The 24,916-nt window shown below is 48.1% G+C and overlaps 2 protein-coding genes across 8 annotated transcripts in view; one reads left to right on the top strand and one right to left on the bottom strand.

The window, feature by feature from the left end:
* LOC146785406 (uncharacterized) overlaps positions 1–24,916 on the top strand; it is a 2,064,968-nt gene that overhangs the window by 1,045,616 nt on the left and 994,436 nt on the right. The window contains exon 20 of the mRNA XM_085634420.1: positions 12,609–12,778. Coding sequence (XP_085490546.1) covers positions 12,609–12,778 — 170 coding nt within the window. The remainder of the gene's footprint in view (positions 1–12,608; positions 12,779–24,916) is intronic.
* The window catches only part of LOC146785408 (uncharacterized), a 787,621-nt gene that overhangs the window by 555,544 nt on the left and 207,161 nt on the right, over positions 1–24,916 (bottom strand). For 6 of the 7 annotated variants that reach the window (XR_014970639.1, XR_014970638.1, XM_085634425.1 and 3 more), the window contains one exon: positions 13,798–13,983. Coding sequence is in view for 4 of the 7 variants with exons in the window: in XM_085634425.1 (XP_085490551.1) it covers positions 13,798–13,983 (186 nt within the window). In the remaining 3 variants the exon portion in view is untranslated. Of the gene's footprint in view, positions 1–12,791; positions 13,984–24,916 lie in introns of those variants that run through there. The other variant, XR_014970636.1, reaches the window with a different exon arrangement.

The following is a 24,916-nucleotide window of genomic DNA, read 5'->3' on the forward strand; positions in this document are numbered from 1 at the left end:
TAGGAGCATTCCCACTTCAGGCCTTTCTAAGTGAGGCTTCAGACAGTTAACGTGCAAGACCCGCAAAGGGTTCTTCGGAGACCGCAAGTTCACCAGGTAGGTGACATCACTCTTGCGCTCCACCACCTCAAATGGTCTGATCCACCTGCCTGGAGCGCACAGGGCTCTACAGGAGCCATGACCCAAACCTTCTGTCCAGGCTGAAGCTCGATCAGAGTGGCATTCTGATCAGACCACCGCTTCATCTCCTCCTTGCTGGCTTCCAGATTCGCCTGAGCGAGCTGTCTGAAACGCCGAGTCTGGTTCCTCAAGGCCAGCATGTAACTGTATACATCCTGGGGAGGTTTCCTGGGAGATTGCTCCCAGCCTTCCTTGACCAGACTCAAAGGTCCTCGCACCGGGTGACCGTACAGTAGCTCAAAGGGGCTGAACCCTAAGGACTTCTGTGGCACCTCACAGTACGCAAACAAAAGGCATGGCAAGAGGACTTCCCATTTACGTCTCATAGGTTCTTCGAGACCCATAATCATGCCCTTGAGGGTCTGGTTGAACCTTTCAACCAGCCCGTTACCTTGGGGGGTGGAAGGAGTGGTGAACTTGTACGTAACACCACGCTCCTGCCACAGAGACTTCATATAATTCGATATGAAGTTAGTACCTCGGTCAGACACCACCTCTCGGGGAAACCCCACACGGGAATAAATCCCCATCAGTGCACATCCCACTACGGGGGCCGTAACTGTCCGGAGAGGGATGGCTTCCGGGTACCATGGTCTACCAAGACCAGGATAAACCGGTTGCCCATGGTTGTCTTGGGGTCCAGTGGCCCCACAATGTCAATGCCCACCCGTTCAAAGGGGGTACTGACTATAGGGAAGGGTCGGAGAGGAGCCTTGCGCTTCCCCGTTCTTCCCACTTGCCTGGCAAGTTTGACATGTCCTACAATGAATGTCTGAACTCTTGCGCATCTGGGGCCAATAAAAATGGGTGTGTGACAGGCTGGGGCCGTCAAACGAGAAAGACATGGACAATGTAGACTGGTGGGCCACTACACACCTCTCTTCCCCTCTTGTTTCTCACCGACAGGATGAATGGACTACAAACCCCAGAATTCCCTCCCTTCTTGACGACTACCAGGAAGAAGACGTGTCTGATTGGGGATTCCCGAACCACAAGACCCCGCCCTCGACCGACGTCACCGCTTACAGCGCAATAAGGAAAGGAGATTCCTGGAAGGGGGTGTGTTGCTACACCGGAGAGTAGGACGAGGCGTGTGAGCAGAGAGTTTTATACTATGGAGGAAGCGAAGTTTCGGAGAAGAGAGTGGACCGTGCGGCCGTGTCATTAGGAGCCCAGGGAGAGCCAGGAGGCCAACGACCCAGCGGCTCGCCCAGCCATGCTCCAGGAGGAGCGTGGCTTTTACAGGTACGCGAACACTTCACGAGGTGGGTTGGGCGAAGGGACAGGCGAACAGAGTAGAAGCTGAAGCCGTTTTCCCCCCTTTTTTTCTCCCCTCTCTACACTTTACCCTGAGCACTTGCAGGTATTCTTATACGATAGAAGTGTGTCACGGTTGCTGCGGTGTCCCATCACTTCCTACCCCTTCTTTTTGGAATAAAGCCACGCCGACGCCTCACGACAATTCCTTTTCTTTGTTTCCCGCTGCCTTACCACGGAGTCCATGGGAACCCGACGACAGACAGGGAGGGAGAAGATCAGGAGTGAGACCGGGAGAGAACGGCCTTCCCCCCACCAGATCCCCAGACCCCCGTATCCATCGGAAAGACTGGCCAAGAGGCCTTGGAGTCGATACGGCACAGCAGCGGCGTCGGTCTACGGTTCAAGTTGGAGCAGCGCTCACAACCTCGATGCAGATGGCGGCGACATTCACTGGCTTGAGAGTTGCAGAGTTCCTCTGTAGCGACTGAAACAGCAAGTTCGAGCAGCACGCAAACAGAAGGGGTATAGTCTTTTGTATTCCTGAGACTTCAGACTGGAGGCAAGCTTGATTCAAGCCCTTGAAGTAATATTTTGCAAGATGAAGTTCCTTTTAAATGGTTCCTTCTCCTTTCCTCGGCAATGAAGACACCACTGCAGGCCAACCCACTACAGAACACTGGCAGAGGGCCGTACAACTCCTGCAGCTTCCTTCGGTGCTTCTCCTTGGCAAAGGTTTGCCTTGTGTTCCCAGAAGTGATCTAAAGCCTTTTCTTCATAACTCTTTAATTAAGCCTCTCCCATTTTTTGTTGTTTTTTTGTTTAGCTTTATTCATTTGCCAAATACATAGCGACTTTAATATTGAAACGCGCTGTCACAACTCTGCATTTTTCGCCTATAATGGCAAGCTCCTCTCTCTGCGCGGACGCAGTGTCATCCACAGATCAACAATGAGTTAGCGGTACAGATTTCTTTTACCGCGGGACCACCTTAGTAATGCGCATGACCAGCAAAGTACTCTGCCTTCCCTAGCGCAGTCGCAGTGAACATAGCCAAGCCCTGCCCCGATAACGGAGGCGGTGTTTGGCATGTCCTCCTTGCTAGGCGGGAATTTGTTTCAATCAGTGGCAGGATAAAAAGTGACTATTGCGGACTCCATTTACACCATGGAGCTGCGATAGGATCGTTGGTAGCAGGGAGTACCTCTACATTTGTAAGTACGGCATAGCCGATGTCAGGGCCGCAGGATCATCACCGCTACAATCAAGTGAGTACCACCTTTGATGCTGAATGTTGTACTCTTTTTACCCTTGCAGAGTGCTAGTCAGCACAACGTCCTCGCAGGCTCATGATGCCTTTGACTTTATTTTAGCAAGTATGCATCCCTCTCTTCCCCTCACATGGTTTTTATTTATTTCTGATCTCATCAGGGGAGGACTACAGCAAACGCTGGAATTTATATAGTGAGAGTGTATTATGTTAAGTGTTTGGTCTGTTTTGTGTCTTTTTTACAGAGTACTACACGGATATTCATAGGTCAACCATCACACTGTGTAACTTTCACCTTTACAGGTCATGATTTCCACACCAGGAATGTCTGTTTTTAATACCCTTTTGCACCCCTGTGTTCTTTTTCAGATTGACACTGAAGGCAGTACCTTGTTTCAGGCCATTTCTACCATAATAGGCACATTTGGCTCTTTTCCACACAATATTATTTATGTTAAGGCAGCATAAGTCTGTCACATGTGAGTAAGGTAGGGATCTGTGCACCCGTCCTGAAGAAGAAGCTTTATGCTTCGAAACATGTTGACGCGCACACAGGAGGTTATGTACATTAAATACACCTAAAACCTCCATCACACCTTTTTAACAATAGCAGCACGGAGGCATATTAAAAGTTTTTTAGTCCGCACCTGCCAGGTATTTTTTAAACTCACTAATCCATTGACATCTGACCCTACCACTCACTAACCTCACACACCACACATAGTGATTACATCAGTGCTCCCGCGTATTCATTGGTTGGTAGCACGCCGCCTTCCGTAGAGGGACGCGAAGACTCCTATGATGAAGCATGACACCAAGGGCCCTTTTGGTGTGTGAGGGGTAATTAAAAAACACTAAGTGCTTCCCACCATTGTAGGAAACACCTGCCATTCTAGAACCTGTTCCCTTTCTCCTTCGCCTATCATTCGTGGGTGGATTCTCTGTGTTCTTCAGCAGTTCTACTCCTAGCACTAGCGCACTTGTGGTTGCCTAGTACAAAAATGCTGTGGTCAGGTAACCTTTTTGAGCAGGAATAGAAAACTATCCTTCGAAGCTATTTCCTCTTAATGACGAGAAACAATAATGTTTCCTCGTTACACCAGCTTCAGGTAGGCACACCATTTTGTCGTAAATCCATCTTTACAAGTCTTTGTAAATATGGGTTTACATCAAAATACATGGGTGGATGCACCGGAATGCCTATGCACCACCCATGTAACACCTACCTGACAGAAGATAATGCAAGGCATTGCTATGCACTGTATTGTGTTAAAACAGCTCATTTAAGCTAGCAAGACAAGGTGTATGTGCCTCATTTTTGAGGCAACTCATCTTGATAACTTAAAACAATCTTACCATAGAGTGCTGCCAAGAGACACTGATTGGTGAGGATGGTGGCGGTATAGCAAGAGGGCGCACTGGGTTTCAGTCTTCCATAGCTGCTAGGTGTCTCCAACATTTGTCAATATTTTCTTTAACTCAGAGTATTGCAGGGCCATATAGCTCCTGTGTCACGGTGAGGTGAGGCACCTCCTTTCAGAGGGCCCCTATTCAGCACAAGGTCTTTGATTATCTGTGCAATATGGGAAGCTAATAGTCCCTCACCACGTTCTGCAGGGGGGGTGGCCCTGTTATTTTCTGTTACGCCACTGGAGCATTGCATTCTTGGACATGTGGTTTCGCGTAGTTTTACTTTTGGGTATAACTAGAGGTGTAACACGTGACACATAGCTGCTTAATAATGATGATTATTAATTCCTACATGTATTCAATGCCAGTACTCTCTTCAGTAGTAACAATTTTTAAAGTCCTGAAAGGATGAGTTGGCCCTGCCGGAGTTCAAACTGTGACCTAAAATAAGGAGCAGATGGCAGAAACTAGAAGTGCATTTCACCTTATATCACAGCTATTTTACATGGGACAACCAATTTTTTACCCAACTGAATGGCACTTCAATGGGCAATTGCGCAGCTCCTGCGTATGCAAACCTGTTCATGCATTATTTTGAATTAATACACATTCTTTCTCAGCATACCTGGATTAACAATGCCATCACATTCTTAAGATATATCGACGACATATTTTTAATTTGGAAAGGTCTAGAGAATGAGCTACTAAGGGAAATTCATGCATTGAATCACATTGATTTGTGTTAAAAGATTTTTATTGATTTTTTCACACCCAAAGTCCTGTGGACCAACATTACACACGGTAGCATCGTACTAGGAATCCCCCAGCAAAATACACATCAGGAGAAATCCATTCTGCTACGCACCTACCCTATATCCCCCACCCACCGCCCCCTCTACCCCCACCCCCCTCAGTCAGTGTGCCCGCAGCATCCCCTCATCAATCGCCGCCCATCGGGCCCTATGGCCTGAGATGTCCCAGCTCCGGATAAACGGGCAAACCCCTGTCAGTGTTCTGCACGAGAGAAGGGGCCCCGCAGTGACCTCCCTCCGCAGCCCTATACCCACCCGTGCTCCTCATCAGCTGTCAAGGTAGAGTGCAGATATCGAGTCCTCCATGAGTGTAACTAAGTAACCCCGCCCTGCATGAACTCCCCCGAAGCCCCCGCCGACCCCGTCCCAGGTTCTACTCTCCCGTCCATGGCATTGAATCACATTGATGAGCGCATTCAATTCACACATACCACGGATAAACATAAGATCGTCTTTCTGGATGTTGAAATTAAGATTATTGAACATAAACTTGTCACATCGGTGTATACTAAAACTACAGACAGGAACAATTTTCTTCACTTCAGAAGTTTTCACCAAATGAGTTTAAAGCAACATTTACCATACTCACAACTGCTCAGAATCAGAAGAATATCGTCCACTGAGGAATTGTACCAACAAAACAAAGAAAAGCTCATGACTAAATTCAGACAACGAGCATATCCAGAAGTGATTCTGCAACAAGCCATTGAAAGAGCTAACAATAAAAGTAGGCAGGAACTACTTAACGTTAAGAAGAATTTGGATACTCAACAGGAACGATGTATTTTTGTGTCAAAATATTCCACTAACAGTCACAAAATCAAACAAACAATTAAAAAATATTGGCCAATGCTACAGGCAGAAACGGATTTCACCAGCATTTTTGAACAGTGTCCAGTATTCGCATATCAACGTACAATTAATCTGCAACAATTACTGAAAAGCCAAAAGACAGATCAGAAAAATACATACAAGGGTACCATCCCGTGTTTAAACTGTGGAAATTGTAATAACATCATAAAAGGTACTATTTTGAGACATCCAACACAGGGTACTCCTATAAAGTTATATGTAACGGCAACTTGCGATACCAGCTTCGTAGTTTATCTATTAAAATGCCCATGCGGACTCACATATGTGGGGAAAACTGAACGTAAAATCAAAACCCGATTGGAAGAACACAAAAGCAACATAAGACTAAACAATTCCAAGTCGGTTATTGCCAAACATTTTAACGAACAAAAACATAACATCAGTCAACTTCGTTTGTTAATTTTGGAGCAGATACAGCCCAAAGATAGAAGAGACAATAGTACATTTTTACTCCAAAGGGAACTATTTTGGATTTACAAACTGGATTCCTTGCACCCGAAGGGCTTGAATGACCGTGTGGAATTTAGTTGTCATTTATAAGAATGTATATGTTTCTTGTATTGAAAAAGTTTAGTGTTCAGTTGTGCTAGCATGTACACCATATCAATTTCAAGCAACAGACATCGTCCGCTCTATTTACTACACTTAGTATGGTATTTATTATTAAGTCATTATCATGTATTTTTACATATTGTGAGCCTTTTGGAAGTTCACGGCACTTTTTGTTTGTATCTTTATTGATCGCATAGACTGACAATACATTTGCACTAAGCATGCAGGGTCCATTTCATGGTCCTTTCTTTGTGTTCACGTTCCTTTTTTTCACGCTTACGGTTCATTTGCACGCTATTTAATTCACTTCCGGGTCGTCCCTGTTCAATTTCCGGGATACTGACGATGGATTTTGGTACGCGACTTACAAACTAACGGGAAACACAGGTTCGGCTATTTGAACTGTTCACCCTATATTTTAAAGTCACACGCTAGTGATAGTTAGACCGGCACTACTAATTCACCGTAGGTAATATTTCTGGGAAGGTTGTGAGCGCTTACACGCTTATACGATTTTCGTTCACAGTCGCACTTGTAACACTAACCAGTTCTTCGTAACGGTCCGTTCGTGGTTAAATTGTGTGATCTGGATGCGTTAATATTATTGAAGGGCATGACGCAACATTATTTAACTCTCTTTTAATCAAACTTAACGTACACGGTTATTTTTCTTATACTGTGGATGTTAACAAGGACAGATATATAATTTCCTTAGGACATTGCACTTTATCTGAGATTTAATTTTTTCACAAGATACATGTTTTCATATACTACGTTTTTAAGTTGTAATTTTTATGTTGATTTGACGCATTTCAGCTCTGAGGTTATTCAAGAGTATGTATTTTTGTTTACAGGGAGAACCCCTGAAGGGCTAGTCCCGAAATGCATTGGGTAACAATACCCCTGTGACCACATGACAGCGTACTTTATGAACAAGTTTATATTTGAACACTGATGATTTGAAGCTACGAGTTACTCCATGAAATTGTTTAACATTGGAATAAAATAATCATCCAAGAACATTTGGAATAAATGATCACCTTTATTTAAAGACGAATCTGTTTCGCATCGGAGTGCTTGGGGATGTCCTTCCAGTGGTGAAGGACTTTGGACGTTAATTCTCATTTACACCTCTTTGATCATTAGGCGGTTTCCCACAGCACCCAGAGAGGTTTTACAATTGAGAAATCAAGTTACCACAAGTATACATTGGAGTGCGACCACCATTATAATTTAGTTTAGAAACTAGAAGTTCTCACAGCCCCTTCAGACAAGACAAACAGCCTGAGGTACTGCAGCGCTGCTTTATTTGAGTATGAGCAGAAGGTGTTCTTATGCAGTGAAGTGACATTTAAGTCAATACCTGGGAAGTGAGGAAAGGTAAACCTGGAGATGAGCATCAGCTTCAGGGCAGAAGACGAAGAGAAGATTCAGCAACCTTAGAGTGAAGGATGTTACAGAACTTGAGGTTAAGCAGGGTGAACAGGAGCCTTTTGGAATCAAGGGTTAGCAGGAGCCACTGGGAGCTAAGATTGAGGCCACAGCTTTTAAGGCTTGAGTGTAAGCTGAAGCCTTGAGGACCTAAACTGAGCATGGTATTGACTGGCAACCTAAGATTGAGCCTTTGGGACTTGATGGTCAACAGGAGCTTTGGAATTCTAGTGATGAGTGGGAACCTCAGGTGTTTTGTGTGTGTAGAGCACCAGGAGAGCTAGGAGAAAACAAAAGCATCAGGGAATCTCATGGCAGATATGGTAGACCTGAGGGTAAGCAGGAGCTTCTAGGTACGATTGATCAAGAGATACAGGGCATAACGGTGAACAGGGATCTAAGTGCAAATATTGTTGAGCAGAATTCCAAGACACCAGGTAGTGAACAGGATTGCAAGGAAACCTAAAATTTAGCAGATGCCTCTTGGGTTCTTTGTGTGAGCACAATGCTCAGCGATGTGTCTCTGAGCAAGAGTCTTAGAGGACTAGAGAGAGGAAAATAGTTTAGTGTTCCGAGGATGAGTGGGTAGTTTTAGAACAATTCACGATGAGTAAGTGAATAGAATACAGACCTATGGGTGAACATAACCCTCTGGGGACTAGTATGTCAGTGGACAGTGGGACTCCCCATGAATGAACAGGAGCTTCTAGACTTAAGAGAAGACACAGGGAGGTGAACAACGGCAAAATGAGATTTATGGACCTGCAGATGAGTGCCAGTAGGCCAGAAGGTGAGATGCAGTGGAAAATGAAGCGTTCGTTCCTATCCAATGTTACTGGCCTAAAGATTATAAAAGGGTTTATTCACCACAAAACTCTCCCAAATTAATCACATGTTACTAACCAAGCAATGCTTCATGAAAGGTTGCAATCCGCATATGTGAGCCACTTTTTTAGGGTGTCTATAAAAGGATTTTAGGTGGTTGGTGAAATGGAGGAGAGCATGGGGATAATGAAGTGGAAGCATCACAGAGGAGTGAGCAACACTGGGAGCCAGGGAAGAAGCACACAAGAGGTGAAAAACACAACACAGGGCAATGGAGGAGAGAAGAACATGGAACACAAGGGGGAGAAGCACCCAAAAGTGACAGCATCACAAGCAGGGGCAGACAACAACACTGAGCGCGAGGAGGGTGGGGGAGAAGTTCACAAGAGAGAAGTGCAGGTGTGGGCATTTGGGGTGAGAACACAGGGGTGAGAAGGAGAGAGTTGAAAACATATGCACTCTTATGGAGTGCTTAACCGAAAAAGAAACCTTTTCCCTAAAAGCGATCAGTGGAAGAATAGAAACTAGCTTTTAAGAGAAATGGTAAGCAGGCTTTTCTCCAAGGGAGGGACAGACACAAGATGGACACGCTGTGATAAAGTAAGCCATTGAATAAGAAGGAGGCAAACCTCCTGTAAGTTTTTGACTGTCTGGTAAGCTTCACACTGTATAAGACATGTTCCCCAGCACCTTTTAGACTTGCTGATTAACTCATTGCATACATTATTTTTTTTTTACAGATAACAGGCACCCTTGAAAGAAGGCCTGTTTCTTCTTTAACAGTCTGTCCCTCCTCTTCACAGCACAGGAGAGCCTCTTTCCTTTTCAGCCTGAGGCAACCCAAGATCAGGGTTAACCATTCAGCAGGGGTTGTTTTTTTATCAAACGTTTTGGAGTCTATTTAAGTAAAACTAAGAGAGCTTGGGAATGTTGTTCCCAGTAGATACTGCCCTCTTTGACGTCTGTGCAGGACTCTCAATCCGAGTTCTGTGCATATATCAGCAAAATCCGCACTATCCCTCTCAGCTCCCCTAGAAAAGTATAATATTTGGAGTGAAAGCTCTGACATGCAGGTTACAAAGCGAACCATTACATAATGTCTGTTCACACCCTCTTCAACCGCTTTCCCGTTCTTTTTCCTTTTCTCTATCTATTCCCCAATCTCCCTATCAATTCCATTTGTCTCTGCCTCTCTCTCTCCACATGCTTTCTCTCTGTTCCTTCTACCTTGCCTTTATATGCCCCATACCTTTTTCTCTTTTTAACCTTCTCCCCGTCATCCTCAGCATTTGTATATCTGTTTCAATCCTTTCTCTGCCCCATCTTTATCTTTTCTCTCTTTCACCTTCTATTCTTTCTCTCGCTCAGTTGGCCAACCCTCGGTTGCTTTCCTCTTCTCTCACTTGTTTACTCTCACTGTTCCAATATTCTGTCTCTCCATCTCTGTATATATGCTTCTCTCCTCCTTTATCACCATCATTTCTTTCTCAGTTTCACACTCTCTAGTAGTGTTACTGCCTGTGAACTCTTAACTGTACGTTCAGTAACACAGAGATGCTGCTGGCACTATCGTTCATGGTCAGCTGTCAAATTCTGCTTGGAGTGTATATGTGTGCCAGTTTTTTCATTGTTAAATACAACTAAGGAACATAACCCTATTTTGACTTTTACTTCAGTCAGCTGCCTATTTTATAACTGTACATCTTCCTCAGCTGTGTCTGTAAAAATGACCATTTGTCTTGGGTTTGTTCAGAATTTTTACCCTTTGTCCTGAATTTTTACTGTTGCCTTCTTGCCAGGTGATCACCCTAGTATGGAGGCCAAAAGAGTAAACGGAGTCGAAATCTGGGTCGGCAGTACCACTAATGGGGCTTACGCTGCTCCACGTTCAGGCTGCGGTATTGCACTCTAAATCCCCTACCTACCAATCCCTTCACTTCCAGTAGGCTCCACATCTCTGCCTGCCAGGGGCAAGATTTCTACAGTCCATTTGGTGGCATGCCCTGCCTGTGCTTACTGTTGAGGAACATAACCAGACCCCATGCTGAACTTAGTTTGGGCAGGGGAGAAGACCAGCAATGGCACCAAGTTCTAGCGAATAGCAAGACTAGTATGTGCTGGTGATCAGTACCCAGCCACAATCCTCACAAAACCTGCCAGGCCTATACCCCAATCAGGGATATAAGTAAGCTCCAATGAAAAGCACTCAACAGATAGCTGAGCAGGGAAGAGGGTGTGCTGGATTTCCTGGGAGTTTATCCGTCTGGACTGAAGTCCTCCTTGTAGTTGAGGAGTCTAGTTCTGTGTTTTTCAGACACATGGGAGGAATATATACCATAACATCGCATGTGTTTACAACGCATGCGGTTACAATGCGGTCGTTACAACGCCTTGCTCTAGATGAGGCGCTGGACTTAGGGATAGTATAATTTACTATTCCAACTTCAGTGTGTGCAACAGAAGGGAAGGTGTTGGAATAGTAAAATACACTATTCCTTAGTTTAGAGCGCCATCTAGAGCAAATCGTTGTAACGACTTGCGTTGTAATGTACTGCGATGTAACAACGCGGTCGTTATAACGACCGCGTTGTAAAGGTAACGCAATGTAATGACCGCATTGTTAAGGTTGTTTCCCCATGGGAGTTGTGGTTCTGGAAATGTAATGTAATGTAAAGAGCATCTTTTAAAGCGCTCTGGTCCTCCAAGGAGTCTCCTTGTGCTCTGCACCTCGGTGATAACTGACTGAAAGAGATAACCACTAATCATGCTAAAAAAGCCATGTCTTCTGAAACTGGAAGGTAGCTCAAATGCTTCATAACTCCAAAGGGAGTTTGTTCCATGTTGAAGGTCCTAAGAATGAATAGGACTTGCCCCCCATTCTGGACCGCATAATTCTTTGGATTTTGGCCAGGAAGAGGTTGGCTGAACGCAGATGCCTGGATGGAGCATAGATGGAGATCCTTGCTCTGAGGTAGCCAGCGCCAGACTGATGTAGCGCCCAGTGTATCAGGAGCAAGGTCATGAAAAGGAAAGGTGTTTATTATGGTTCTTCAAGTAATGTGTAAGGCTACTGAGTAAGAATAAAGAAGAAATATGTTTTTACATAATTGTGCTCTTCATTTCTAACATACATTTAATGACTTCCTTAAATTTGGCCAGTTATTTGTCTCATTTGCTGACCCATTTGAATGGTAGGCACTGGTTAAATACATCTTGGTTTCCTGAATATTGACTACCATTATGGTACATCGTGAAAAAGCTGCAACACATTTATAAAGCAAAGAGACCACACATACCATCAATGGCAAGAGAGACTACAGGGGCTCCTTTTGCAGATGTGCACCTGATGGACATTTACAAAGTAGCAGCCTGGGCTAAGGCATACAAGTTTGCCAGACCCTACTGCCTGGGTGTGCAGTTGAAATAAGGATGGCAGTGGGATGTGATCCACAGCATTTTCAAATAAGATGAGCTTTGTTCTGGCCTTTAACTATTATACTATATGTCCTGTTTTTCAGTCCTAATTCAAGCATATGAATCTATAAGAAAACCATTGGTGGGTATGAAGTTAGTTGACTGTACTTATAGTTCTTCAGATTTGGAATATTTCATAGATACACATGTGATCCTCCTCCTTCCTGTGTTTTTTGAAGGCTCATTTAGTTATTTCTTTTGCGGTTGCTTAGAAAATCTAAAACTGGAAGCTTAACTTGAGAGTGGAACTTGAATCCTCCATCTCCTTACCTTTGGTTTAGACAATGTGGTGGACAAGCTATTAAATCTGATGTGGTTTCCTATTTTAAAATTAGTGTTTTGTTGTCACTGCTACTTAACTTTGCTACAGAGGACTCCTCATCATATTACCAGGAATAATGAATGTAGGCAACTCTATGAAACAGATCCACACTGGAGAACTGTAGTTCCAGTAAGTACAATTTTCTTGCAATGCAGCATTCACGCCAGTCTTTGTTTCTCACAACTGTGTATCTATCTGACAGTGGATCTTGAAAGGTCTCGAAATGAGCTGGATGTGCAGGAGACCACCATGAGGGGGGAAAAGGAACTGCTGGAGCAGAAGCTGGTGCAGGTAGAGCGGGAGGCACAGCTGTTGATCAAGAACCAGGCAATTTTTCATCAGGAAGCATTTGTGCGTCTCAAGAAGGATAAGGTACTGTGTGGGTTGGCTTTAATTATTTATTGACATTTTTATTTATGAGGTATTTTAACAGCACAGTCATTCACCCTAACAGGATCTCTAGGTGGTATAAAGGTAATTTACAAAAACAGTCACTCAAGCGCAACCACAGTTACAAAGAGTCAAGTTTACATTATTTTCAGCAATTGAACATGTAGTGGTTGATGGAACAATATAGGCATGGAATTCACCCAGGCACTTTACAGAGGAAAGGTAAAACTGCTTAATGTCTATATTTCAAGTCTTCAAGCACCAACTTGAATCATGGACCTTACACGTTTCTGCAGGTCATATTTGGTGAGTGTGTTGCATAGTTTATTGGGGGCTTTGTGTGTGGTAGGTGTGATACACAATGTAATCTTACTACTTTCCCTTTAAAAATCCATTACTGTCATTCTATCCCTACTCCAATCTCTCCTTTTTCATTCTCAATCCTGTTATTCTATCCCTACTCCAAACTCTACTAAACATGCATGAAATCAAGCGCACAAACCTAACACAACCCCCCCCCCCCCCCACCCAAAAAAAAATATTTACTAACTACTCATTTTGGGTTTGGTAGTAGTGTGCTACTCACTGAAAAAGAACGTCAATGCTTTGTCAGGGGTCGGAAGCGATATAAATACATTTACAATTACAAGCAGCTATAAAATAAATGTGTTTGAAGATAGAGAGCCACTGTATAAATTTGATCATGTCTCTGACATAAAAAGCCATAGACTTGATCATATTTCTTGAACTATAATTAGGTTCAGTCAGCAGCTGTCTTGATGATTTGAACCTTGGCTGTACTCTTCTTGGGTAGAGTGATTTACCTAAATACACTTGAGACTGTGCAAAGGCACAAATTGCCAACATTCTCTGAGGAAAGGAGAAGAAGGGACATAAACAATCGTTCTGGGGCCATCAGTGATGCCGTAACAGATCAGTGCCTTCAAGGAGGCCATATTGATTATCTTTGGTAGCTTACAAGATCCCTCTGTTGCACCTACATGTCCAATGGATCCAAGGAGTCCTCCAATCGAGGTACCACTGGCTGAGCGACGCTGCCGGTGCCACTTGACCATGCAGCGGGGCCTGTCCCTTCTCCACGGCCGTCATGCATCCCAGCTCCAACTCTGACACCGCAATTCATGCTGCTTCCCCCTGTGTCGACATCGGCCCGGAAGCCGCGGATGCTGGAGGAACAAAACATTGTGCTAGTGGACTCAGAACCAAATCCTGACATGACCTCGGGCGAAGTTGAGTCCCCCCCCAAACGTTGCCTCAATCAACAGCACGACCCCTCTCAGACTTGAACAGAACTTTACCATTAACCCCAAATAGACATTCTATTCAGCATCTATTTCACTCGGATTCAGATCATAGTCAACAGTGTCTCAATGACAATCAGGATGAAACAAAGGAACATCAGTTTTTGGTTTTTCATATTCAAATGTATTGTTTTGGAACAGAACAAATCAGCAAAAGCATGGAGGACAATAAATCAATTACATTCTTGAGAGCATAGCATCCCACAGTTTCACCCCATAAGATAAACACAAGCAAAGTCAGAGAGCGATTCAATCCGAACCCTCCACAGTACCCAGCCACTTCCCCCACACCTTACGGTATTTCTTGGGACATCCTCTTGCCACATAAAGGGCTTTTTCATGGGTCGCTCACCAGTCCACCCCGTTTTGCCACTTCCCAAGGTCGGGCGGATCAGGACATTGCCATGCCGCCACTATGTCACGCTTGGCTACACACATGGCTGTATTAAAAAATATCTTTTCATTTCTGGACCCGTCCAGCTCATCCGTGATCCCCAATAGTGAATGACGTGGGTCATGGGGAACCTCCACCCCAGGACCTCCGTGAGCTCCTCCTCAATGGCCCCCCAAAATCGCTTCAGGCAGGGACATGACCAGACCACATGGAAAAAATCGGCCGGGACATGGCCACATTTCATGCATGACGCGTCTGGGCGCAGGCCCGCCTGGTGGAGGTGCAGGGGAGTGAGGTAAGCAGCGTGTAAGTAGTATTGTTGGATCAACTTAAGTTTGACAGAGGCGGTGAGTGTCTTGGGTGCCATGAGGGCGTTGCGCCAGTCCGCCTCATCCAGGGGGCCCACCCATTCTACCCATTGGTCCCTCAACTTGTCCAGTGAGGTGGGGTGTTGTTGACTAAAGTGCAATATATGCGGGAAATGCCCCGCTTGCCTAGGTCCCCCAACATAGTCTGCGCCTCGGTAGGGCTGTTCTCCGGGAGCCTCGTGTCACCATTGATATGTGCTTGGAGGGCATGCCGCAGCTGTAAATACTTATAGAATTGGGATGGATGCAGGGAATAGCAGGCTTTAAGTTCCTGAAAGGAGAGCATATGGCCTTTAGCCCACACGTCTCCCAGTTGTGAGATGCTGATGAGATCCCATGATTTAAACCTCCTCAGCCCACTAACCTCCTGGAGCCAAGCCCTGTGCCAGAGGGGTGTACAATGGGTCAGCTTACACGTCCAGCCAGTGTGGCGTAGCGAGGCCCGCCAGGCCAAAAACACAGAGCGCGTCACATCAGGTAGTTGAAATGGAATGGACCCCCCGTACAACATAGCCTGACTTTGGGTAATCTCAGCTCACTCAGCTCAAGCCGGTAGGCCGGGTCGGACCAGCCCCCATTGAACCAGTCGTGGACCACCAGGCGACGCGCTGCCAAGAAATAGAGATACAAGTGCGTCATCCCCATACCCCCGTCGAAGGAGGGGATCCGACATGCAGACAAAGCCAGGCGTGCCCTCCCCCCCCGCTCCAGAGAAATTTGGTAGCTAGACTGTCTAGCTCCCGGAACCAGGTCCTTGGAAAGCAGAGGGGGGCATTTTGAAGGACGTAAAGGAATCTGGGGAGGATCATCATTTTAAACCGAGCAACCCTCCCCAGGGTAAAATCGCCCCCAAAAATGGTGGTGCCCAGAGGCAGAGTGTTCAGCAGGGCCACGGTATGTGTAAGTGTGGGAGTGAGCATCGAGTTCGGGCATACATAGACATGAGGTTGAGGGGGAAGCCAGCCAATGAGCCACAAACTACCACGGATGAGCCTTTAGGGTCATGGTACACCTGGGAGAGGACAAAGGGCAGAGTGCACTTCATGTGGATAGCCACCCCAAGGGAGCCCCTGGAGAAGCCGGAGTGCCAAACTCTATCGTACCCGTAGCGGGCCAGAAAGGGACAACAATTACCCAGGAGGTGCTTTTCGTGAACCATGAGAATGTCTATGTGGAGGCGTTGCGCGTAGCACAGGACCGCCGTGCGTTTAAGCCGGTTCAAGAGACCATTGACGTCCCATGACAGAACATGGAGAGACCCCCTAGGCGCAGTAATATCGGTCATTGCAGGCGGTACCTGGGTCTGGGACGTGTAAGCCTACTGGGGTGCGTGAGTGTGCGTGGGAGCCCGCAAATGTATGGGTAGTCGCTTGCAGTGAGGACATATCTAGCCCTTGGAGAGGAAGCAGGTGTCAATCCGTGGTAGCTGAAATAACAAAACAAAAAGAACAACATAGGGAAAAAACCATCCCAAACCTCCCCCCCACCCTACACTTCGAGAACGGAAGCATCATCTGTCGACCCCCCCATTTTAACAGTACCAAACTACAATGCTCGGATTGGTTGCGTGGAGGACCCCTCCAGAAGGACAGATAAGCAATTGATCGGCATTAAAAGATAATTGAACTCGAAAGTCTACCAGTGTCAAGGAACCCCACCGGGGGAGCATCCCGCCCCGGCGGCTGATGGGCATCGTACCTGGTCCAGCAGGCCCTCAAAGAGTAGGAGTACGAGAAAGATCAGAATCTAGTCTGGGTGAGCCCACCTTGGCTGGCGATGAGGATGGTCCGGGTAAATCCTCGGTAGAACGGTGCCTGTGGCGGGGCAGAGAGCCCGATCGGCTGGAAGAGGTCTGAGGTCCATAAGCCGCCACGCTCGAAGATCTGGGTGCTGCTGCCTGAGATTGGCGTCCCCTACGAGATTGCGTGTGGCGTTGGCGCTGACGTCCCGGAGTCCCCTTGGGTTGGGAGTCCGTGGGACCCGGAGATGGATCACGTTCCTCCGTCAGCCATGTCCACGCTGCCTGGGGTGAATCAAAGAACTTGTTCCAGAACGTCTTGTTCTGGAAGATGACGCGAAGGCGAGCAGGGAACTGTAGCTGGTACTGTAGGCCCAGGGCACGCAGCATCTTTAGAACGTCTGTGTAGGAGCGCCAGAGTTCTTGCACCTCCCTAGTGTAGTCCGGGAAAACCATAATGGTATGGTTTTGGAACTTGAGGGGACCTGTAGCACGTGCCGCCTGCAAGATGGCATCCCGATCTTTGAAGTTAAGAACTTTCAGGATGATGGGGCGAGGTGGAGCTCCCGGGGGTGGCTTAGGTGCAAAGGATCTGTGAGCTCTCTTGACCACAAACCATGACGAGAGGGTGTCTTTAGGCATCCAGGATGTAAACTAGGCCTCGACGAAGGTGGCCACCTGGCCCGTCTCAGCCCCTTCGGGAAACCCCACCAAGCGGAGGTTGTAACGGCGTGCGTGGTTCTCAGCATCTTCGGCACGCCGATGGAGTTCCCTGGTATGAGTACGAACCTGTTCCTTCAGTTGCGAGATGTCATCCTCCGCTGGGGATATGCGGAACTCTGCTTCTGTCAGCCGCGCAGTGGGGTTGCGAAGATCTTGCTGGAGGAGGGACACGTCCACCTTGATCTCCACAATCTTCCCCTCAACAGACGCTTTCGAGATACTAATAGCCTGAAGAATGGTGTCAAGATCCTGTCTTGGGGAGGGGGGAGGACCCCCGAGCCGCCCTCCCATTGGGATCCTGATCAGAGGTGGTGAACAGGTCAATTTTCGCCAGCGTGGATTAAGGGGCCCTTTCCCTCCCCATAGCTGACGATAGTTCCAGTCGTTGCCTGGGTTTCAAGGACCAGGTGTGGGGGGAACCAGTGATCACAGAAGTTCTGCGCGAGGGCCAAGAACCCACTGGAGCAAGAGATATTCAGGTAGATACGATGGGACCGCATGGAGAGCAGGCCGCTAGGGGACCCAGCCTAACGGAGACTTGAGGCACCGGTAGGGCAATCCGCACGTCCGGAGGCAGTGGGAGACCAACAGAGTAACAGCCCCTGGCAGGGCTCCGGGACACAAGGACCCGGCTCCAAAGCCGCAGGGTGGTCCACCGCAGGTTATGGCTCCCCCGCACCGCAAGTGTGTCGCCGGGGCAGCAGGGGTTTCACAGTCAGGAGGAGGCCGCCGCCAATAGACCGACCAGGTAGTTTTGAACGCGTGCCCGGGGGGCGCCGATATGGTGGCCGAAGTTACCCACCCGTGGATATGGAGCACTGGGTCGCAAGGACGAGGTCAAGTCAGGCCCACCAGTCCCTCAGGTTTCCCCTCAGCAATGAAGTTGGGTGAAGGCCTTGGCCACACGTTGGCATCCAGCCGATAACTGAGCCAAGTGATCCAGACCCTGCGCCCAGGGACCAACCCGCCACCCGACAAGATGGCCAAAGTCCCTTGCTCATCAAGGACGGGCCCCGGGGTACAAGGGTATGGTAGGCCCAGCCCCACCGACACAGCAGGTCGTGGTCCAGGCCCCACGGACCCCCACACCACAGTCCAGATGGGAGGAAAACCCCTGCGGCGCACCAGAGCACACCGGCCCCCAGGTCAGCCTCGGAGCGGGAGAGAAAGGGGGAGGAGGGGCACACGTTTCCCCCATGCGCGCCGATGAGACAGCTGGTCCCCCGCCCCACTCACCTGAAGATGGCACCACTGACAGTCCTGGCAGGAGGTCGGCTTGGTAGGATCCACCACAGGATCAGGGAGAAAGAGGGCCCAGCAGACACAGCAGGCCCGATGCAGGCCTCGCCGCCCTCCATACAGCGGGGCCGGCTGGAGAAGGCCCCTGCAGCGAGCCAAAGCACACCGGCCCTCGATTCAGCTTCAAAGCGGGGAACGGAGGGGGGGCACGCGTTTCTCACATGTGCCGCTGCCCGATCAGACAGCCGGTCCCCGCCCCACTCAGCGGAAGAATCTGCCAATTAGGCTCACAGCAGGAGGTCCAGCCTGGCAGAGTGACCCACAGGCACTCCTCACCGCCATTGGTATTTGCTCGATGGGTACCAGCCGATTCGCTGGCCGAACGACAGAGGACGTAGGATGTTAGGCCCCGAGGCCGCCACCACCAGCTCCACGGGCGGCGGGGCTCCCGGAGCACCTCCGGGCCGATCCCGCCTGCCGATCACGGGCACCCACCCAAGGCCAGGACATCATACCCAGCCTTGGCGGGCCCGGCCACCGCAGGTCACACAGCCCCCGCTCGCACGACACACGAGAGGTACCACAGCGCTGCCGGCAGGACAGCGCCACAGCAGGAAAGGCAGGCCGCTGCAGGCTGTGGGCTCCGAACGGCCTCAGGAGCCCCACACCAGCAATATGCAATATGGGCACAGGAGATCAGCGCCACTGTTCCGGGGCTCCTCTTCAAACAGGTAGGGATCAAGTATGGGTGCCAATGCTAGCAGGAGGCGAGGTGGATGACGGATGGGTCCGGAGCACTCTGAGAGTACGACTGCCATCTTGATGCCTCAGGCCACGCCCCCCGGAACATTCGTTTTATGATAATGACCTTCTTTATATGAACCTTCAAGAGGCCAGGGGGCTAGATGTTTCCCCAGAAATCAGACAGATTTTTCCCCTCACCCATCTACTGAAGAATCTGCCTCTTTTGCAGCAGACATTTAAACTACTGTAGAAGTCCCTGATCTTCAATTGCCTACTGTAGAAGTAAAAAATAAATTGCTCACAGAAGTCCTGAAGCCTGTGCAGACTTCTTCAGAACCACTCTTGCTGTTCAACAAAGCAGAACCCTCTTCTTGCCCGTTGGTATCTAGTCCAGTGGGTAGAAGGCATAGACCCTGCCCTCCTGAACCAACATCCTATGTCAGAAAGCTTGGTGGTCCAAGCATCCACTGATAGACTTAACCTCAGTTCATTCTCCACTACACCTTCGATTGGGAAGTCCAAATGAATAGAAGCTCTAGGGAAACAAACCTGGCCTTAAGCTCAGTCATTGTCAGTTGTCTCCCCAGACGTACTCTCATGCATTATGGGACTTGGAGAGATCATGCCAACTGTCCCAGATGAATATAGAGATAACCTGGTACAAATTATCCAAATGAACAGGATGCGGCGATTTCCATCATCCGTTGATGACTAGACACTACTAAATGCTTGGACCGGGCGGTCAGTACCAGTGTAGTGCTTTGATACCACGCCTGGATGAAATCCATGAGTTTTTCAGATGGTGCCCAGGCATCCCTGATGGACATGCCATTCAGTGGAACTCTTCTATTTGGCAACAAAGCGTACTCTGCGCTAGAGAATTTTGTGGTTTGAATCTATTTTATTGTTTTTAAAAAAAGTGGCGAATGGAGATAAGGCACAAAAGAAAAGAGGTTAAGAAGAATGCCGACAGGCGGCCACGCTCAATGATGGGCTACGCAGAGCCTAATTGTCAAGTCAAACATGCAATATAAACAACAAGAAAGAACAAAGCCCCACCCACTCCCACCCACCCTCCATTCAACCCTACGTGGAGCTATGCAAGTTCCAATTAGCTATACCTCAGCATGGTTCCTGGGCTAGAGGCATCCTGTTCTCTGGCAGCTGTAAAAAGCGTAGGTATTTTGGACATGCGAGTTCCCGGAACTCGTGCGTCAGTAAAAACAGAAAGGGGGGCCAAATTTCACGAAAGTCTGCACCCTTACCGGCAAGTGTTATTTTTTCTATTCTCAGGACATGCCATAGGCGGGTTAACCAGCCCGTGTACGTAGGAGTTTGATGGGTCCCCCAGTGTGTAAGTATGTTCTGCATGGCCGCCCCTAATGCTATGCCTATCAAGCACCCCCTCCTGGACTTTAGTGGGTATGCCAATGGGTCAGGTACTCCTAGAAAAATGTGCGCTGGGAATCTGAGTAGCTGAGTTTTAAGGTGTTTGTCAATGTCATCTAGTACTTGGGTCCAGTAGTTTTGGATTAGAGGACATTACCATAATAAATGTATCAATGAGCCTATTGTGCCTCAGTTTCTTCAACAGTCCTTGCTAGCTGACGGGTTGATCTTGTGTACTCTCTCCGGTGTGTAATACCAATAAGTAATCACTTTCATGAGTGTGTCTGTCAGAGCCATGTTGCTAGCTGTGTGACGTGCTCTATAACATATGCCTTCTCACTCCTTGTTACTAATGGATCTCTCTATATCTTGTTCCCATCGACCCCGTCCTGCGTTGTATGTGTGTGTTATGCATGAGCAACATCTTGTATAAGTCGGAGAATATTCTCTTATCTGCGGACTTTGACAGCAGCCTTTGCTCGTAGAGGGTGATATGGCGACTTGCTGCGGTTCTATTATGGGGCTGTAGAACCCAGTGTTGAAGCTGCAAGTATTTTAGGCGCTCTGTTTCCTGTATGCCAAAGTCTGCTTTGATTTGTGGAAACAAGAGTATACCCTCCACGTCAAAAAAGTGTCCCATAGCACGGCAATGTGATTGGTGCCATGCCATAAACTTTGTCTCCCCGGCTCCGGGTTCAAAGTCTGGGTTGTCAAACAGTGGGGTCGGGGGCGAAGGGAAGGTCGTGAGGTTATGCTTAATGCAGGTCTGATCCCATGTCGTCATTGTTGTCTGTGTGACATCAGACACATAGAGGCTCCGCGTTCTCTGGCCTTGCTTTAAAAGGGGGATTTTCATCAGGGATGTACCTGCCACCGTCCTGTCTTGAAAGACCCAGTGTTTCCCCGATTCTGCCTGATTCCATTCCACTAAATGCCTTAACTGTGCAGGGTGATAGTACATCTGGAGGTCCGGGATTCCCAGCCCTCCCTCGCCCGGTGGTAGACCGCTAAGGCTCTTTTTCATCCTAGGTTTACGACTCTGCCATATGAATTGCATGATCTTTGCTTGTAGTTTAGGGAGCGTGCCTGATGGGGGGTGCAATGGAAGCGTCTGGAACAAAAACAATATTTTGGGGAGGACCGTCATCTTAATGGCAGCTATTCTGCCCAGCCACGAGATCAAGTGGTGCTTTCACCTACTTATGTCGGAACACACTTGCCTAAGTAGGTTGGTATAATTAGCTGCATCTGTAGTGTGCGTGAACGCGGCTATTTGGATTTCCTGGTAGGAAATTGTATCGGGACCAATGAAATGGATATTTTCTCTTGAGTTGTTCCACTATCTGGGAAGGGAGAGAGAGGTTAAGGGCCACCGACTTTTCTACGTTTACTTTAAACCCTGATGCCCTGCCAAAGTCTTCCAATTCTATAAGGAATGCCCCTTGTGACGTGTCAGGTTCCTTAAGGGTCACTAGGGCGTCATCTGCGTAGAGGCTTATGGTATGGTTGTCACCCCCAAATGGGACTGCTAGAATCTGTGGGTTTGTCCATACTCAATGGGCCAGCGGCTCCATTTATAGTGCAAATAATAGGGCTTACAAAGGACACCCCTGCCGCGTACCTTGGGATATCTGGAGCGGAGCTGACTGATGGCCATTGACTCTTATAGTGGCCAAAGGAAAGTGGTAACTATTTAAAATCTGGGTGCGGAATCGTTCCCCAAGTCCAAAGTGCAACAAGACTTGTTCCTGATAGGGCCAGTGTACCCTATCGAATGCTTTTTCATCATCTATTGTCATCATCATGTAACTTCCCGGGAATCTGGAGGCCTTATCCACTATGTGAAAGACCCTCCTGGTATTGTCACTGGTCTGCCTCTGGGGAATAAAGCCCGCTTGATCGGGGTCAATCAGAGCAGGCATATAGCAACCCAGCCTTTGCGCCAGAATACTTGTGAAGAGCTGTAGGTCTATATTAAGCCATGAAATGGGCCGGTATGCGCTGCACTTTTTGTTTTTACCTGGTTTGTGGATGACCGTAATCACAACCTCTAGCGTAGAGGCTGGGATGTAGCCTGGCGTTGAAAAGGAATTAAAAAGCCTAGTCAATATGAGAGCAATCAAGAGCAAAAAGATTTATAAAAAGCGGCTGTAAAGCCGTCAGGGCCAGGTGATTTGGCAAGTTTTAACCGGGATATGGTAGAGATCACTTCCTCAATACACATCTCCTCCTCCAGGTACGCCGTCTGGTCCAAGGTCAGTCTAGGTGTTCCTATGTTGTGGAGTTACTTAGTGCTATCTGTCTCGTCCAGTATTTGTCTGGAATAAAGCTGTTCATAGAAATCTCTGAACGCCTCTGCTATTGGTGCATCCTCCGTCACCCGATCTCCCTGCGTGTCAGTAATAGTCTGAATACTCTGGTGGTGCCGGGTCTCTCAGAGTCTATTTGCTAGTAGCCACCCACATTTATTTCCCCTCTACATAAAAGGAGTGTCGCAGTCTGAGGGCTGTGTATTCCGCTCTATCCAGGTCCAGTGCAGCTAATTGGGCACAGACTGCTGATAGTTGTCGTCACACCCTGGGAGTTCTGGTCCTCTGATGTATAGTTTCCGATTCCCTAACCTGTGTGGATAGGCTCTCTCTCTTCTCCTGTCTCGTCTTATTATCCAGTATTAGGGGTGTCTTTCATAGATTCACATGCCTGAATCATTCCCCGTCGTCGAGACGGGAGCCTCCGGTACATAAAAAAGTAATGTCCTATAGACATACATAGAGAAAAATAGGCCTAAGGGCCTCCCCTTAGCCGCCTATCATAGTCCTTATGTAAAAAGGACCAAACTCCTAGAGCCAGCCAATCAGCTATCACCTCCCTCTAGAACCTTCCTGGCAGGAGCCTCAGTCCCTCAGATTTTCTACCGCACGTTGTGCTAGGGAGTCTCCAGCCTGAGTTCTCCTCAGGATTTCTTCCAAACCAGATTATTCACGGTTTTTGGTGACTTTCTTCTTCAGGATTTCAACGCTGACTACTTCAGGCCTCTTTTTGCTGCAGTGAGTGTTTATTTCATCTACAACTCCTGGCATGTCTGACTCCCAGAAGAAAGCCCTTTTCAGGGCTTGCTCTTCATGTGGGAAGAAGAGGCTTCATGTGGACGACAAGCATGAACTATGCTTGTATTGCCTTTATCCGGACCACGTCCCTAAGGACTGTAAAATATGTAGGTCTTTTCCACATAAGACCTTGAGAGACAGGGAGGGCCGCCTGCTTATCTGGCTGGACAGGCTCAAGGACAAAGACAGTGTGGTGTCCTCAGAGGCGAGCTTTTCCGGAGCCTCTGAAGTCTCCCTGAAGAGGCCGAGAGTGACATCTCCTGGCCCCTCAGACGCTCCTCCTAAGAAGACGCACAAGAAGTCTTCAGAGGCAAGATCTTCGAAATCTTCAGTGTCTGACAAAGTCTCTCTCACTTTCAAGAAGCCTACTCTGTCGGCCTCAAAAATTGCGACACCATCCTCTGCGCAAAAAAGGCCATCAGGACATGTCTCCACAGCAACGACGACAGTGTCCACGTCCACAGCGGCGTCGGCCCGCTCGTCGACGACGACGACTCCATCATCATCGTCTGCAGGTACCCCTATCTCGTCTATTATACTCTTAAAACCGTCGTCTAAATCATCGTCGACGACGAAGATAGTCCCGTCGAGGACCTCGTCGATGAGGAGCCCTCCGTCGACGGAAGAGTCGACGACGAGGATATTGATGACGAGCGCGTCGACGACGAAGGCATCGTCGACGAAGATGTCGACGAAGATGTCGACGACCAAGGCATCGTCGACGAAAGCGTCGACGACGAAGGCATCGACGACGACTGAATCGTCTACGACCGCATCGTCGACGAGGACTTCGTCGACGAGGAAAATATCGTCGATGGGGACGCCGTTGGTGACAGCCGAGCCGTCGACGGGAACGTCGTCGTCGTCCGTGGGACGGAAAGCCACGGAGATTTCTGTGCAAGGATCTGTTTCCAGACCACAGATTACCCCGGAAACAACATCTCCAAGCAAGGTCCAAACCAATTTACCTCTGGAGATCCTGCAGAGTGAAGAGTCCGAAGAAGAGTTCTTCCAACAGGCTACTTCCCCTTCCGAGCTGTTTGTCAAATGCCAAAGCACGGACGAGGAGCAGGAAGATTCAAGCGCGCAGGAGCGC

This window comes from Triturus cristatus, chromosome 11 (genome assembly GCF_964204655.1).
Source record: "Triturus cristatus chromosome 11, aTriCri1.1, whole genome shotgun sequence".
In the NCBI taxonomy this organism is placed as follows: domain Eukaryota; kingdom Metazoa; phylum Chordata; class Amphibia; order Caudata; family Salamandridae; genus Triturus; species Triturus cristatus.